The sequence below is a fragment of the Haemaphysalis longicornis genome, unplaced genomic scaffold (assembly GCF_048455015.1).
Source record: "Haemaphysalis longicornis isolate Haplotype H1 unplaced genomic scaffold, Haemaphysalis longicornis Haplotype H1 scaffold_10, whole genome shotgun sequence".
Taxonomy (NCBI): Eukaryota; Metazoa; Arthropoda; class Arachnida; order Ixodida; family Ixodidae; genus Haemaphysalis; species Haemaphysalis longicornis.
The window spans coordinates 151,702,369-151,717,635 of record NW_027526204.1 but is presented as its reverse complement, the minus strand read 5'-3'; the positions used below and the strand labels follow the sequence as shown (position 1 = coordinate 151,717,635).

Genomic DNA, 15,267 nt, shown 5'->3' with positions numbered 1-15,267 from the left:
GCTTCAGAATCTATTCCTGGCTTCGTTTGTGCGCATTTCTTTTTCTGTCATTCGTGCATCTGTGAATTAACAAAGATAAAAGACACTGTAAGGACTGGAAAGAGGATCGCTCGGCCGGTCCAATGGTACCAAAACGGCCACGCCTGGTGGCACCGTTGTGGAGATACAGTGCTCCGAAAATTGCCGTTTTTTCGCCCATTTCCGCTGACATTTTGTCACCGCAGCTGGCAAAAGTATTCTTTATACCACTTTGCGACGGTTTTCGGCGGACAAACTTTGCAAACGCACAGGATAGAAAACATAGAAGCCGAATATGTGGCTTTAAAGAAAACGATGTTGTGGTCCCTTTTCCGAAGTTGAAAAACATGCCCCTCCAAACTAATCAATCCAAATATTTGCTAATAGCCGATTATTCGAACCCGTTCGAATATTCGAAACGTTTCGAATAGATAGTTTTCGAAGCGAATACGAATATAACATATTTATTACTCGAGTAATATTCGAAATTTTCGAATATTCGCACACCCCTATTGTTTGTGCCTTGAATGTGTTTTTTACCTCAACAGGAATAGCGTCAAAGCATTAGGTGGCGTATTAGTTTTTTACCGTGAATCCATGAACACCAACCGAGGAGGACATGTTATAGACAACTACTAGAACTCGCTAAAATTGTCGTCAACAGTTGATTTGTATAGCTGGGCCTGTGAGTCTTTACTGGTGAACTGGAGTAGCCGGGCACGCATTCACTTCCAACCTTACCAGTCAATAAACCAGTTAAACCACCACCGCATGTTTATGGCTACGTGCAGCCAGTGGTGATTTTGAGAGAGAGAGGCTTTATTTGTGACCAGACTTGGGGCCTATTGGGGTCTTGATGACAGGCTCTGGCTTTCCTTCTCTTAAGGATGTTGCCTTTTTTTTTGCCAACTGAGTGAAATAATGCATGAGGGATGCTCATGCATTAAGAGAGGGAAGAAAATGTGCTCCTTCTGCAGGAGGTCATTGCAAGAAGCTCATTCTGCAGTTTCATTCCACGTTTGAACACAGCACTCTAGCTATGTCTCGCGAAATTGGTTTTGTGCTTCAAGTCAAATGTGGGTCTGAGGAGTCCTACCTGGACTGAGTTGAGAAGAAAGGCTTTGGTGAGGCTGCAGGAATTTTTTTTTTTTTTTCAAAAGAGGCATGAGCCTTTGTTTCCTTCTCACCAAATAAACACATAACTTATGACGTACTAGGGCACAAGCAGGTGCACACGGAAGAGTGCGCTCTTCTGCATACTCCTGTGTGCAGTGAATGCATTCAACATGGGGCCCGTACGCTGTGAGTTCCACGAGTGGCTTGGACGCCATACATGCGCAGAAGCCAAGCTGCAGTTTGCGTTCAGGGCGTGTACTATTTAGCCGAAATAGTTGGTGCCTCAGAACTGGTCCCTGTAGAAGCTTGCACACCTTATGTACAGGTGTGCAACTTGCCACAAGCATACGGTAAACTGTAGGAATAGTTTGACGTTGGTTTGAGCGCAGTTGTATTAAGAAGGCCAGTGGATGTGTAAATACAATACTATCCGGAAGCGTGAACATGAAATACGCCTAAAAATGCAAGGGGTAGCACATTTGCCAATTGCATCTGGGGTCCTGCCCCGCTATTTGATAAGTTTATAATCTCATCAAAGTGGCGAGACGATTTAGTGCACGAACTTCTGGAAGTGTACGTTTAAAAAAAAAGTTATTGTCACAACCATGGCCAGTGTGCCAGTGTGCTTTGCAAGTGGCAAGCTCCTAGTTACTGCCTCGTGTGATAACGTATGTGGCCGTTGTGATTATATCTCCAGCTCATTATTGATTGCATCATGCCCTTCGCCCGCTGAGCGTGGCTTTGCATTTTGTAGCTGTATTCTGCCACCCATATTTAGGTCAAGTGAAGGCGTGTGTCCCATTGTCCTGTCAATCCCTCTTTTTTGCAGATGTCTGATTATCTACTTGTTGGTTGGCCAGTCGACGCAGATACTATATTACTATATTACATACAAATTGCGGAGGCATGAACTTGTAAGGGTATGTTTTTAATGTTCCCTTCTCAATTCACGTGAAACAGGTATACGCATAAATCCCTCCCCTATAAACATAAACGAATATCTTCGGCGAAGTGTAAGGTGGACGTTTGTGAAGCTAAAGGTGCCATCTTCTGCCCTCAGACGACCCCTGCTACTGCCGGAAGAGCATTATGCAGGCGACGAGGAAGACAGCCGACCAGCCGGTGTTCACGGCGACTCCTCGGAGGACGTTAGGGTGCGTGATTCCCCAACCCCTGGACATGACAGAGCGCAGTGCGTCGGCCGGCAGAGTGATTGGCAGGGCGTAGCTCAAGTAGCGCACCGCCTGGGGTATGCCTTCCAGGGGCCACAGGACGCCTGCGGCAAGAAGGGGAATGCAGTGCGCAGAAGCAAAGTTAGCGGCAACTTGCATGTTTCCATGTAACTACTACGGCCCCTCGGTGAACTCGAGCCACGTTAAAGCAGCAAACAGCCCGTTTTGGTGTCTGTCTCGCCCGGGATAGAATTTGCCTGCGAGATTTATATGCAGCAAAATGCTGTTGTCTTTCACTCAGTCATTCATCCATGTCCACGGCAGGACAGAGCTGTTTCCCGATATGGGAGGCTTCAGCTGAATACTTGACCAGGATGGTTGCTAGATCCTCGCCATGTGATGGTGTGCTACTTTTGTCCCAGGGATCATTCCCAGTACCGTTGCGCGTCTGTAGTTTTTCTCACTGGTAATTGCTGTTATTCTGAACAGAGGACGGGGCAGCACTCCCGATCTGGGAGATATGTAAAACGCTATTAATGTAAAACGGTGTCGTGCTGAATGGGTAGCTTTAGCCTGCCTTGCAAAACAAATTTGCATGCGTTTTGTGGCGTGCACAAGTGTGCGTTTTGGGAGAGCTTCAGTTTCTCTAAAGACTCGCACTACTCTCTTCGTTGTTGCATGAGGCATTGTAAAGTCAATGCTATTGTACAGGGCACGGCGTAAGATATACAGTTAGGTGAGGACACAGCTTGCAAAACAAACGTGTCGCGAAATTGACGCTGCTGAGACCGCTGACTGCAGCGTCCTCCTGCGGCAGAGAAAAGAAGCTACCCGAGCCATAAACCTGAGCTATAGTGCCTAGAATATACTTCTAGGCACTATACCTGAGCACCGTCCAGTCGGAGGTGTTCGGATCTTTTCGGCTCTTTGTCGGGACTTCTCGGCAGCTTCCGTAACCGGTCGTCTGCTCGATGTCTGCTTGCTGAGGCTTGGCCGGTTCGTCAGACGGTGGAGCAGACGATAATTTGAAGAAAGCCGTGCGAAAGTCTTTGCACTACTCGCCCCAGTGTTTCAGTGTGTTCTGGGCATGTGCTTTTAGTTGGTAACAATCAAAAGAAGGTACAAAGCACTAAACCGAAGGGAATGTGAGCCACGGTAGCCATTGAGCGCTCACACATGTGAGATTTCATGCTTGCGCAACAAAAAAATGGGGTGCAAATTCCTTATTGAGTACGTACTGAAACGGCTTGCAAAAAAACGGTACATAACTTAACGATTCCTGCGATCATAAACGAATGAATGCGTACTCTGCAGCCATCCCCGCCGAAAAATGATGCTACTTGCAGTCAGCATTTCTCTGAGAGTGTGGTTGCGCAGAAGGGTACTTTTCGGAGCTTGGAGGGGAATCACTACTGAATGTCGAAGGGGTGCACACTTGCAAACGATGCAGTCAGTGCCGTCGATTTTACGGTGGGCTACAGCCCCCAGCTGCTTAGTACAAGCAGCGGCAAAAAGAAAGCGGCCGCTGCTGGAACAATACCCCGACATACACGGAAAGTAGCCTACTTTCTGAAATGGATTAAACTAAGGCCGAGCACGCTGCTGTTTCTGCGTCGTAAATGACTTTGCACAACTCGGGTAAGTTCACGCACGAAGCACCGGAGACTAAGCGATGTTGTTAGTCAGTGCCGGTGTCCCATGTTCAGAGGAGCTGCGCGCACGTCTAAATGAACACAGGACGTCCGAACTCTCACAGCTGTTTTAACAATGCAATAAATTACGCGTTCAGATCGCGTTTTGTGAGCTCGGAAGGTTACTCAAACAAACAGCGTTGTTTTCCACACATGCCGCTGGTGCCTGCAAACCAACTTGCTTTGGACAGTCGTTGCCACTTGAAGCCTAGGACGCTAAGAAGCTTAGGAGTTCTGCCACCAGATGTCCTTTCAATCAAAGGTCTGCGCGAGGCGCCACCAACGTTATTTGACAGATTTTTGGGCTGCTTTGTCCACGCCTAAAAGTGCATCTTGCATTGTGGTACAGGGTACTAACGCAAAACGTTACTAGGCTCATTAATCTACCCTTCATAGGCTCTAGCTGACCTCATCAGCTGTACTCGCATGCCAAGCATCCGCGGAAAGACGTACTCACCGCCAATAGGAAACTATGATGGTGGCAACTTGAAGTGAGTGGAGAGCCGAAGCTAAAATCAGGTGCAGTGACTAGTGTTGTGGGAAAAGGAGTGCAGTGCAGTGCAGTGCAGTGCTGTGCAGTGCAGTGAACCTTGTTCACTCCCCGTTGGTGCTTGGCTGACCTGGTCGCGAGCTGAGATGCCATAATCATTAAGAGATAACACCGAAACGCCTCTCCCACCCGAACTGAGGCCACCGCCAAAATTGTATCGTATGACAAGGGACCAAAATTTGCTCCATGCTCACAAGAACCAATATAGGGCCTAGATTATAAACAAATTATAAATAGAAATCTCCTTATTGTAAATTATACCATTAATAGTGTATATAATCACATTAATTTGCAAATTACTTTTTAAATCTCGCGTGGCCCAGTCCCCGCCGCAAGCTCTGTCTGCCATAGAGTTTCATGAAACTCTATGCTGTCTGCCAATCGATGGGCGGCGCCACTCTGCAAAGCGCCAGCTCCGCCACGGCGCTCGCGGAGTATACCGTTTGCAACAGAAACTCACATTCTCGCTCAAAACTCAAACGCACCGCAGCTCTGTGTTTTCTATGACTACGAGTGCATACAATACTGTAGTATGCATCCTCTGCTATATCGGTAGACTAGCCTTGAAGCAGTAGCAACAGTAGCGTCCGCAGGTGGTTGGAGTGGGGCAGTTACCCCGCCCTCTGCTTCTGAGGTTGAAGCTGCTAAGTGCCTTGATTTCATATCTATGGTCTGTGGAACAGCTGGCTCATTGTATGCATTGTTTAGCTAGAATTATCCAATTTTTTGCTGTTTTTGTTGTTCAAGGGCAATATATTTGCCTTAAATGGTCTTTTTTATTCCCGTAGGTAAGCCTAGCAGAAATGAAAAGGAAGAACACGCCGCCAAATACACGTAACACAAGTTATGCCATTGGAGGTGGTCGGTGAAGGTGTGTAAGCACTCTAAGTGGGCCGCCTTTTATGTTGAGCATCAAAGGATCGTGGGGCCTTTAGCGTCAAAACGTTTTGTACCTCAAGGCAAACGTGTTACACATTATAGTTTGCACATGTTCGGGGCATCGTGTGAACTCACCGCTGATGATCAAGACAGGGTAGTTCAAACCATCGATGATCGTGGCAGCCGTGCCGGCATTGTCTAGTACAGCGGACGCCATGAGTCCTGCAATAGGGATTGTGGCAAGGGGCTAGAAGGAGGCTCCGAGTAATCGGGCATGCCTTTTTAAGGAACACATGAAGCACGAAGGGCGGTGTGTCTTTAACAGCCGCGTCAGCTATTGTTTGACGAGAGGCAGTGTTTCGCGTGTGTGAAGGTAGATAATTAAAGCTGCCATATGGATCGGCGCTAAAACAGGACACAGCGAAAAGCAACGGACGCGGCCGCGCCAACAGTTGTTCATTTTAACAGCAGAGCTGTTTAGTTCTGCCGTGGAGCATTACCAGAAAACTCAGCCAAGCCGAGCGCACGTGCCCGTGTGCCTCGTGAGGAGCGCCAGGCATCGGCCAGCTCCACCTTCGAGAACACTGCCCAGTGTTCGGGGCGTGATCTCTCGCGTGCTGTTCTCCTGGCCAGTTCACGTGCGCTCGCGCCTGAAGTGGGCAGCACGGATGCCGAGTTCGTGAAGAAGGGTTTGCCGAGGGTTCCAGCGCGTGCTAACGCGGTCCACTTTGGCAGAGACGTGAAAGCGGCAAGTTCGAAAATATACGTGAGGTGCCACATCCGGGTCTCCGACGAAGGAAGAGGGGCCCCCAGCTCTGCTGTTTCTCCAGCCTTGCACCACTAGTGCAAGCTGCGACATTTTTTAAAATAAAATTAAAAGTAAACTGCCTGACTTGATTTGAACTGAAATGCATGCATGGCTCCCTGCGCGCATGGGCCGTCTGGCACGTGTGAAAACAATAAACACAAGGCCGAAAAAGCAAGGGGGAGATTAGCTCGATTACCTACGTGCGGCCATGGAAACGTAGCGGCATTTTGTAATTTCCGCAAGCTTTGGGCCTTCTGTTTACCTGAGTGACAGCATGGGAGCGTAAGCTGAAGCGGAACTCCCGCGTTTGTAGCGGTAATTTTATTGTAAACCGCCTGGCGAAGCAACGCATAGACGGGAGGAAGCACCGACCGAGCGCCATGCCGCAGATGCCCTGCATGACGGCGATGAGGCAGATGACGGGGATGGGGCCCCTGGCCGGCAGACCGAAGCCCACGAAGCCCACCAAGAGCAGCGTCAGGTCCTGGGCCACCACGACGAAGGACAACGAGCACACGTGTGCCAGGATGACCTCGTACGGACGAACCCCTGGAACAGCAGCGAAGTGAGATCGTTACGGCTCTGCCGGAAGGGGCTGAACCGATACCGTTCCCTTCAAAGGGAGGAGCTTATTCTTCGTTCAAAACTAGACGAGCAGAAAACGTTTCGTGGCCGGACATGTGCCACACACTTTAAGGGAAGCGGGTTTGGGTGAAAGAAATTAGTTCTGACAGAGAGTGCGTACCTCTCTCCATCCTCTTGACTGTTTTCGTGCAAAAGGAGGTTGGTCTTGCATTTATAAAAAGGGAAACGGGTGAGGGCCAGAAGCGAGAAGGAACTGCCCCTTCTGCTATTCCGTTTTCTCCATGGTTTTCTCAGACTCCCGCGCTGTTACTATGTTTACGGTGAGGGCTGGCTGAGGGAAGGGTGTAATTTACCGACGGACAGACACCATGAAGCATGACAGACACCAAAGGCTATTGGCTTTTGAACAGGCGTGCGCACAGGGGGGCAGGGCAGGGGGGGTGTGGCCGCACCCCCTAATTATCTGAAGGGGGGCGCCAAATTTGCCCCATGCCTTACCGATGTAACACATGAAAGTAAAAATTTCTGCTCAGAAATATTTTGTGTGTTGCAATTACATCGCATTGAAATAAAAATTTTATAACTATCCCTCTTTGCACTGCGTTCGGACTGCTAGGCCTTCAGTGGGAAGAGGTCGGGAGTTGGTGTAAGGGGGAGGGGGGGGGGGGGGGGGGGCGCAGCGGTAAGACTTTGCCCCCCCCCCAATCGATAACTCTGCGCACGCCTATGCTTTTTGAAGGCTTTTGAACTATGTTGAGCAATTTGGCTCAATAAATTTACATTCGCTTCGCACAGAGAAGAAGGCTGCGGTTAAAGGCGCGGCCGCTCGATGGAAAGGGCCTCCTCTTCATCGAGCGGCCGTGGTAAAGGCATGCAATTTAATGAAGTTCGGGCATTTAAAAAGCTCGCGTAACCATGTGCGCAACTGAGCAGATTGAATGGGGTTTCGAGGCGCACGGTGGACACTCACCGGCGACGAGTAGCCTTTCCAGGAGGCCCTCTCCCTTTTCGCCCAGCAGCGTGTTCACGCACAGCGTCGCCGAGACGAAGTAGATGAACCTGAGGCAGGTAATAAAGGCACGATAGTGTATTCACAGCTCCGGAAATTAAATATTATTCCTGTCCTGTTCAATAGCGTCGACAGTGTTTTTGTTTGTTCAGGTTTATTGACCACGTTCTAAAAGCGCTTAAAGAAAGGTAAAAAAATTGAGGCAGAACTCATTCTTCGGGGTATGATTATCTACTTAAATGGATTAGCCTTTACTGGTGCCCGACTCAAGCTCCAGTGTTCAAATCTCTACCTCCAGGGGACAAGCTTTTACGTTGAGTGGCACGTACTGCTTTGATTTTTTTTCGTCCATTCCGGGTTAGCAAGAAATAAGCGGACAGTGCTCTCTCGTTAACGAGTAAAATGGCGTAGAAACATATAATGTATCTTGTCTTTAAACTGTACGCAACGAAGACCTTACGCGCTGAAGAAGCATGGGGTATTCTTTCTTGGTCGTTAATGGGTGAAGCTTATTGGTCAGTGTGTCCTAAATAGTCCCCACTAATGCATTGTCTCTTTACAACGCTCAACCTCAATGAGGTTGTTAGATCTAATTATGGTCTACAAATGTTATTTAAGGGTGCTCCTAGCTATTTTCGACTGGCGGATGGCAAGAGTTACAAGCACAAACGCAGAGCAACAAGTTGCTTTCGTCAATCTATTTCTGTAGTAATCGCACTCTGTGTGCCTTTATAGGACAGCGCGGGGAAGTTTCTTTCCAGTGTGTTAATGCCGTTACTCGGTCTCTATCTACACCCCAACTTCATAGTGCCACTGTGTGTAGGTATGTCCTGCATTTCATTCGATCCGTTGATATGCTTACGAGATGATCATCCCTGGTGCGACGAATTCGGTGAACGTCGTCGTTGTGTTCCCGACGACAGGTTCTTCCGTCTGTCGTCAAGGAAATGCAAGTACCGGAGGTTACGTAAATGAACAAGTTCCGAATCACGGCGTACGCACGGTAGGCGTATACGCACCACAAGGACGCCCTGGAAGTTGAGCATGTTGATTCCCTGCGTAGGCAGGGCGGCTGCTAGGGCTTGGGCCAGGTAGTACTGGACCGTCATGAACACCTGTTGGTCTGCAGAAAATTAACGGGTGAAGGCTTCCTTCATGAGAAAGAACCAAGTGTTAATACCCGTTTTATGAAAATTGCTAAAGGCTCGGGATGGGAATAGAGCAAACGTTGCACATTCTGTCTTGTTAGACACTAATTCCTCAGTGGGGATTGTTTACCAATGGAGAAGGTGCCAAATCTTTCGGATAAACCAAATTTGTGCGCTGTCTCACCTGACTGGTCGAAGTGAGGGATGGTCTGCTCACCTGCAAAGCTGTGAGCAGACGGACCATCGGGGATAATGTGAAGGTGGAACAGCTGTCACACGAGGGAGCTGCCCACTCAAATTTACCCTGGGCCAGCTTTCGCTACAGACATCTTCTGAGGCCAGGATTTGTGCAAATGGCTACAGGCTAACTCGGACTCCCCATGGTGAGAGTACCCACGTGCTTGGTAGCCACAGTTGTCCTGCATACCGTTATCGCGTCCGGTGATAACCTGCAGCGATCCTTGCACGTCCGTCAAATGCGCACTTTATCACGGCGGCGCATAGCCAGTGGAATGTTCACCACAACTGTATTAAAGCAATAACGCAGGCTTGTGGCGGTTTCGTACCCACCTGGGCTTTTGACCGCAATTAAGAAAGGGGTGCGAGTAGGAAATCCATGTTCGAATCGCTGTTTGCGACCAGGGGGACAACCCGGCGCTGACTGCGTCACTGCCGCACCCGCTTGCGTATTTGAAGTGGAACGTAAAATAGGGGCTGAGCAGGACAATTTAATCGATGGCGAACCGAAGAGTTGACAGTGTTCATATCGTGAAAAGGCGCGTATGGAAACGAGTTTGGACGTATTGATAACGACAGAGGCGACAACATCCGTTATGGTCTATTCTTCACTAACAAATCTGGGAGGGCCTATTTTTTTATTCGTCATTATCGTACACCAAAGATAGGGCAAAGAAAGTTTGTTTGATGCATTGGCTGACTGCTTTATTTATTTATTTTGTATCTCGACCACACGGGTGTTTTCGTTCTTCACCTCCATGAGGAAAAGTTAGGGGGAATTTCCTAAAGCCGTCATAAAAAGCTTGAAGCTGTCAGTCGACTAAATGCAGAGACATGCAGTTATCCATAAGATGTCTCAGTATGGCTACCAATTTTTTGGTTTCCCGCTGGTGGCTGTTGTGGTTGTTGTTGATGGTGATGACGATGTGATGACTCCGCACACTCACTGGACATGTCTAGGTACACGTGCAGAGATGCGGAGTCGAGCAGCGCCTCGTTCACGGCCACCGAGGGAGTGAAACGGGAGCGGAGGCTGAGGGAGAGGTTGGCCTTGGCCTGCACCACGCCGTACGTGAGGCCCGACCTCACGGACTCGATCGCCTCGTCGATGCTGGGGTAGCTGACCTGCGAGCTCAAGTGAATGCTACACCAGCTCCCGATTCAACAATTCCCTTACTGAACGGACTCACGAAGAGTGCACTGAGTGAAACGAGCTAAATTTGGCGTTCATTTACAACACCATGGCCACCCCTTTTCTCAATGAAGATTTATTCAGTCATACATTTACGAGACTGTAGCCACGCGATGCCACGTGGGCCGGCATAGAACATCGTGCCAAAGTGCACATCGTGTTCGATTCAGTTGCGCGGGTGTTATACTCTGTATAATGTATGGAGTACTTAGCCTATCACTTAGCAGATGCAGGAGTAAAATGTGTATGTTCGCTAATAAAAGAGCGTCTGTTGGCTTTGGAAGGTATGCATGTGAGATGCCTACTAAACGGATGCATTACTTTTCTGTACCATCAGGTCACGATATGTACCTTGGAGTGCTAATACTCGGGGATGCCTGAGTGAAGAGAATTCCACCGCAGCGTCGTGCATCCGCGCGACACACCAGCCATCTTACATCTCGCTCTATACGCCACTTTAAGGGCATTTTGTGCCTTCCGATATTATGAAAGTTGGTGTCTTTCATCGGTTGGAGGCCAGCCAGTTTGCATTAACGGATGGCACACACGTGCGCTTGTCTGGGGCCAGCGCGTCTTGTAAAGGATTACTGTATACACTTCTGTTTACGGGAACGGATAAAGGACGCATGCACAGTAAACAAATTACGTCTCGCGCGGTCGCAGCGTAAGGCGGACACGTGCCACCAAACTACTTAACGGAGTCAGTGCATGTGGGGCCGAATGGTGCAGCATAATATGCACAAAAAACTTTTAACAACATCCACCAAATGTAGGGCAACCGAGATAGTAAATAATGTATTTACGGCGAGCAACATGTACTACGTTTAATGGACTGCCGTTTTAGATTGATCTCTTTGTTGTCTGGCTTGTATACGCATGTGACATCATTTGTCCTCTACAGGAGTGTCTTTAAACTAAGCGCACTGCGATAACATCCAAATCCAGACACAAATATCGTCCTAACAGATTGGCACTTTGCTTTGCTGGCCATTTGTGCACGCAACAATAAAGGCACAACCCTTTTCCTTTCGGTATAAGCACGAATCGGAGTAAGAACACAGAAGCCGAAGAGATGTCTGCACATGCTAACACAGACGGGGAAACGTTGCATATACACGCATTTAATCAGCACGGGTAATAGCGGTCCCCACCAAACCCGCGCAATGCTGTAAAAAGTACCTTACTCCAAACGTGCATCCTATCGTTTGAGGATGCCTAGAGACAGTGTACGAAGAACACCGCGGGCCACGACGGCGACATACTAGGTCTGAATAGGTGTGCGAACTGGTGCTTACAGGAGACACTTAAATTGCATTGAACTTCCTGTCTGAGGTTTCCACAGTAAAAACCTTCCTATATTCATTTACGCAGCTATGATTTACGCCGCCATGCGAAATTATCCTTCTCCTCCTGCTCGAAGTTTTGAAACTAAAAAAAAAAAAAAATTCTGCAGAAATTCAGAGAATTATCTACTAATGCCTAGCATTTTCATGCCGCTTGTCTTGAGTGTGTTTTTTTCAGCCATTTTTTTGTTTTTTTTTAAATCCTGTTCTACCAATTATCTCCAATTACACTATTATAATGATGACAGGTGAAACTTTCGCGAAATCTGCATTATTGTCGAAATGCAGGGCGTTACACGGTTCGCCATTTTCCATAATAATTCCTATTTTTTAGCTTTTCAAACTTTTTCCGACCAATTATCTCCATTTACACTATTATAACAATTACAGGTGGAACTTTTGCGAAATCTGCATTAATGGAGAGTTATAGCAGAGCGGAGAAGCGGTCTTGGTGCGGTACCCGGTAGGCGACTGGCGCTACTGCGCGTGCGCAGACGCGGAAAAACTGGTTGGGCGCATGCTCAGGTGTACCGGGTACCGTACCGGGACCGTTTCTCCGCTCTGCTATAACTCTCTATTGTGGAAATGGCATGCGGTATACGTTTTGCCATTTTCCGTAATTTAATTTTTTTATTATTTTTTAGTTTTCAAAATTTCGTCCGACCAATTATATCTATTTACTCTATTATATCGATTACAGGTGGAACTTCCGTGATATCTGCATTTTTGTCGAAATGCAGGGCGTTGCACAGTCCTGGCTGTGGGGGTACTCGGCAAAGAATGCTATGCGTTAAAACTGGAGGCGGAATTGGGCGGGGATAACGGGACCTGAGGAGTCACGTCCTTAAGATCCTGTTAGCAATAAAATAAAAATTCGCCAGGAAAAAAAGATACAAAATTCGTGGTTGGGGATCAAGCCTTCCACCTCGTGCGCAGTATATGGTACTACGCCTCAAATGTCATTACTAGGTTTTGGCGTTAAGTGGTTGGTCAACACGGCGGGTACAAAGAGTGGCACCCAGTCGTGTGGGCAGATTTAGTGAAGTCGTGACGACATTTGTTTTGTAAACCAGCAACAGGTCAAACAGTGTGATAAAAAGCATCACTAAGGACAAGTCGGCCGGAGCCTAACAGAGGAGCTGCGTTCACCTGGGGCAGGACTGAGCTGTCCATGGCCTCCAGGAAAGAGGCGCTGAGAAGCGGGCCTGTGGAAAGGGGCGACGGGTGCTCCTCATTAACCACCGCCAACCTGAGGCCCGTCGGTACCTTGCCGATCACAGCGCAGAACAGAGCCACCTCAACGGCCGGCAGCAGCAAGCTGTACACGAGCAAGCCCGGGTTTCGCCTGAGCCTCACCACGTTCTTCTTGAACAGGGCGCCCACCCTAGCCTTAGAGCGGCCGAAGTCCTTCTTGTTCAGCGCCGGCCGCTTCTCACCGACGGACTTCATGAACGACAGTTGGGTCTGCAGCTCGTCCCCTGGTGCGTCAACCTGTTCCGCTTCTCGGGGCGGCAGGGCCGCCTTTTCCTGCTGGGCCAGCTCCAGGAACACCTGCTCGAGGTTCCTCGTGTTGTGTTGCGCCATGAGGTTATCGGGGCTCTCCTGGGCGAGGATCTCGCCCTCGCGCAGAAAGGCCACGGTCGACGCCAGCCTGGCCTCGTCGATGTAGTGCGTCGTTATGATGCACGTCATCTTGTCGCGATCGCACAGGTTCGTCAGGTGATCCCAGATGGCCTTGCGGAGCACCGGGTCGATCCCGACCGTCGGCTCGTCCAAGATTACGAAAGGCGGGCTGTGGATGAGCGATATGGCCAGGGAGACGCGCCTCTTCTGTCCTCCGCTAAGGTACGATACGAGGCGCGTCTTGTCCGGAATGTCGAGGAGCCCGATCAGGAAGTCGGCCCTCTCGTTGCACGCTTCCGCTGACATGTCGAAGAGGCGAGCGTAGAAGTGGAGTGTCTCTGCGATGCTGAAGGAGTTGTAGAGGGCCAGTTCTTGCGGCATGTAGCCGACGTTCGAGCCCGGGATCTTGGAACCGGGCGTACCGGGCTTCATGTCGAACACTCGGATGGTGCCATTCTGGTAGCGCTTTCGCCCCATGACACAGCGCAGCAGCGTCGTCTTGCCACAGCCGGAGGAGCCGAGCAGAGCGTAGATGCCGCCCCGGGGCACGACCATGTTGATTCCTTTGAAGATGTCCACTCGCTTGTTGCCACTGCCGTACCAGAGCTCGAGGCCTTTGACCAACACCGCCGGAGTACGGGCGCCGCTTCGGCCAGGAGGGGCGTCGACCACGGGCGCGTCCCCGGCTTCTTGAGGCGGCTGTTCAAGTTCAGGCTGTCCAAGTGGAGGCTGTTCCAGTGGAGTCTCTTCAGGTGGAGGCTCTTGGGGTGGAAGCTCTTCAAGAGGCGCGCCAGCAGGAGCGGCAGCCGTTGGTAATGGATCCTCGCTCATAATCTCTCGATGCTGTTTCTCTAGCGTAAGTTATTTCGGCCTATACTTGCGATATTAACGCTGGCCGCCTTGTGGCGTTCCCGAGTGCACCTTTCCGGGCCGCGAAAGCCTCTTCGTGGTCAGACAAGATGAACTTGCCTCTGCTAGGTTTCGACAAACGGGATCGCTCCGCTGCAACGGGATCTCGACGCAGAATTGCAAAAATGCACAGATTATTCGAAAGATACTGATGATGATAATGAAGACAGAAACGATTGCACTAGTACTCACTAGCGGCATTGGCCCAGTGTGAGCCCGAACGCCTGAGGAATCTCGGTATACTATTTTGCGGAGAAGTGAGAAGGCTGAACGTGATTAGCGGCATAGCCATGCCAGAAATACCAAACGGAGACAGGGACCATTCTCTGCAAATTTTAATTTGGCATCATACCTAGTTCTTCTATGCGTCACGTAAAACAAACGGCTTGAATTAGTGGTTTTACTTGCCTCGAAAGCATAATTATGTAACTAACCCGGGAATTTTAAACTTTGCCAGCACATCAGTTACATGCTCCACATTTCCTTCAAATTTGATTTGTGTGCACGTTTAATTCCTTCACGACACGGAACAATGGAGACCTAATCAAGTCGCTGAAACCTTCTTCGGCCCCCAGTATTGATTTAATTTATCCGAATATTTTACAAAGTACTTGTGTTTGTTGGTTTATTATGCTTACAATAATTTTCCAGCGGGCACTTGAAAAGGTTGCCTGCCTCGCGATTAGAAGGCCGGGAAGTTGCTTCCATTACATAAATCAGGTAACTATAGCATTACCGCCCTGCATCCTTTACTAGCATACCATGCAAAATATTTGACCGTATCTTGTTTCCCAATCTTGCTAATTTCCTTGAGTCAAAATTCTTTTTTTTTTCACAAACACACAGCATGGCTTCCGTAAGACTTACTCCTGTTAAACACAATTGGTATCACTCACGCATGAACTTCATCCTTGACCGTTCTTCAGTAGCTATTTTTCTGGAGTTTTCGAAGGCTTTCAATAAAGTTTGCCATAATTTATTGTTATC

The 15,267-nt window shown here is 49.0% G+C and overlaps 1 protein-coding gene across 1 annotated transcript; it reads right to left on the bottom strand.

Moving 5' to 3' along the window:
• Positions 1-1,695: 1,695 nt before the first annotated feature.
• On the bottom strand, positions 1,696-13,941 carry LOC144160153 (ABC transporter G family member 20-like). Its single transcript, XM_077691750.1, has 7 exons — positions 12,898-13,941; positions 10,161-10,338; positions 8,848-8,951; positions 7,790-7,889; positions 6,607-6,783; positions 5,562-5,648; positions 1,696-2,410 (listed from the first exon to the last, which is right to left on the bottom strand). Exons 1-7 carry the CDS (start codon positions 13,924-13,926, stop codon positions 2,205-2,207), a joined length of 1,881 nt encoding a protein of 626 aa, XP_077547876.1. The 5' UTR covers positions 13,927-13,941; the 3' UTR covers positions 1,696-2,204.
• Positions 13,942-15,267: the final 1,326 nt, after the last annotated feature.

Bases quoted from the DNA above. Each gene is read 5' to 3' on its own strand.
- LOC144160153 (XM_077691750.1), bottom strand. From the start codon at position 13,926: ATGGTCGTGCCCCGGGGCGGCATCTACGCTCTGCTCGGCTCCTCCGGC. The intron at 8,952-10,160 runs GTGAGTGTGCGG...AATTTTCTGCAG, and splicing joins CGTGTACCTAGACATGTCCA to ACCAACAGGTGTTCATGACG. The intron at 6,784-7,789 runs GTGAGTGTCCAC...CTGCTGTTCCAG, and splicing joins GGAAAGGCTACTCGTCGCCG to GGGTTCGTCCGTACGAGGTC.